Source organism: Corvus brachyrhynchos, unplaced genomic scaffold, assembly GCF_000691975.1.
Source record: "Corvus brachyrhynchos isolate BGI_N302 unplaced genomic scaffold, ASM69197v1 scaffold28, whole genome shotgun sequence".
In the NCBI taxonomy this organism is placed as follows: domain Eukaryota; kingdom Metazoa; phylum Chordata; class Aves; order Passeriformes; family Corvidae; genus Corvus; species Corvus brachyrhynchos.
The window spans coordinates 5,764,343-5,766,452 of NW_008246058.1; the positions used below are offsets into that span (position 1 = coordinate 5,764,343).

Consider the following 2,110-nt stretch of genomic DNA (forward strand, 5'->3'; position numbering starts at 1 on the left):
TTAGGCACCTATGTCAGCTATAGACTTAGGTGTTATCCTACCCATGGGAAACCCACTGGAACTAAAGCACAGTAATTGGTTGTCTAAAATGGCACAAGATACCTGTTTTACATGCCTGTATCTCTCACAAAGTACCAAAATAATACGGAAAAAGAATAGAAAAGGGAGGAGTGGCACATAAATCTCTAACAGTATGGAAGTACCTAACTGATGGAACAATATCCTTTCAGAATGAGGTATTTCAGGGCTGAGAATTTTTTCTGTAGCAAATTATCATGTCAGGGTGAGCCTATTGCACTAATGGAAATCCTTGGGTGATTTTTCTTTTTGGCTTTTGCATTCAGGCCGTGCTTTGCTGAGACTTACTGACAAAAAGCTTGAACGAATGGGCATTGCCCAGGAAAGCCTGCGACAGCACATTCTGCAGCAAGTCCTTCAGCTGAAGGTGAGAGAAGAAGTCCGAAACCTCCAGCTGCTTACACAAGGTATGAAAAATAATTTTGGTATGGACAGTTACTGAGATCAGATAGGAGAAGTTTGCCTGAGGGCATAAAAGGTGACTTGATGTTCTTCTACAAGAAATGGTGCGTGAAAATGTCTCATGGATTCCACATGCTCTCCAGGGGGGGAGAAAAGGTAAAATAATGCATAAATAAATAGAGATGTTTAGCTGCCTGTTTTGTGTGACGAATAGGCTCCATCTACAATTTGATGGTAGTCTTTCTTAACTGTCTGCTTACTAAGATGAAAATAATTATGTATAAAAGGCACGGGTGGAGGACTTACTGTCTTTAAAAGCATTGTACATTTTGCATTAATTGTTTACTTTCAGTGTTAGGTAAAAGTAATTTCTGTAACCTGTTTTATGGTATCACGTTGGGCGCCAAATGTGGAAGGTATCTTTTCAGCTTTATACCGGCTAGCGCTTGTATTTCAATGCCTTAGAAAGCCTCGAGCAGCCTAGAGGGGTAGCACGGGCGATCTAGCACTTTAGTAGCTCTAAAATCGGTACCTGAATCAGCTGCAGAGCAAATACCATCAGCAGAAGCAAAGAGGGAGAAATATAGCTCCCTGCTCACTCAATTCCCTGCAGCTAGAAGCTTTCAAATGAGACAGACAACCAGAGATGTTCACAGGAAAGTAGCTGAGCTGAGGGAGAGGGCGGAGCCTCCCCTCGACCATCTTTTGTTAGGAGAAGGGGAAAGGGGAGGACTGGGGGCGGACCCGGGGTGAGCGGCCAATCAGACACTGCTGAAGAGTCTGAGTTACATTTGGCTTTGCCCCCGCTTGGAACAAAGGAGCTCGGAGCACATGGGCAGGAGCACGTGTCTTTGGGAGGGGGAGGGGAAGCTCAGAACAGGCAGCAACAATGGTAAGAGATGTCAGTGGAAAATTACCTGTTAGACTGTTTTTTGCAGATGGCTGATTCCTTCTTCATGTTGCAATAATTTTATTGACTTGAATAGAGTCGTTTCTAATTTTTGCTGCTAAGAAAATACAAAACTGGACTCAATATGAAGTCTAGATTAGAAGACAGAGAAGAAGGAATAACAAGAAAAGTTATATATTTTTCCCAAATGAGGTTGGGATGTTTTATGATGACTTTTGTTGCTAGCTCTCTAGTAATGGCTATGGTAACACGGAAGAAAAGCAGTCATTGTGGCAATACTGTAAAGGAACATTTAGACATCCTCTACTATATATCTGCAATACTTTCTCAATGTTAAATGTTGTTTGGTAGTCCAGTGGGATAGCATAAACCACATACTTCTGTGGTGTTTTTGTTCAGTGCTTGTTATGTATCACACTGTATGAAAAAGAGTTCTTCAGTACATGCAGTGTATTTTTAACAAAATGTCGTTCACACATTACACTGTGTTCCTAATTAAGCCTTGCTCACTGCGTTTGGGGAAAAGCCCTGATTAGTTGAGTAAGCTACATTTTATCTGGAAGAGCTGATGTCTCAACTGAATTGTTTCTACGGGTTTCGTGTCTTGTGGATTGTGCTGAGGAGTTGTAGGCTTTCTTTGTTTTGCCATGAGCTGTAAATACAAGCTCACCTCATCTTGTGTCATGTCAAAGGTAGTGCATGTGCTGAAGCATAAATATC

The 2,110-nt window shown here is 41.7% G+C and overlaps 1 protein-coding gene across 1 annotated transcript in view; it reads left to right on the top strand.

Moving 5' to 3' along the window:
• Positions 1-2,110, top strand: part of SAMD12 (sterile alpha motif domain containing 12) — a 163,170-nt gene that overhangs the window by 71,475 nt on the left and 89,585 nt on the right. The window contains exon 5 of the mRNA XM_017746054.1: positions 345-485. Within this exon, the coding sequence (XP_017601543.1) occupies positions 345-485 (141 nt within the window). The remainder of the gene's footprint in view (positions 1-344; positions 486-2,110) is intronic.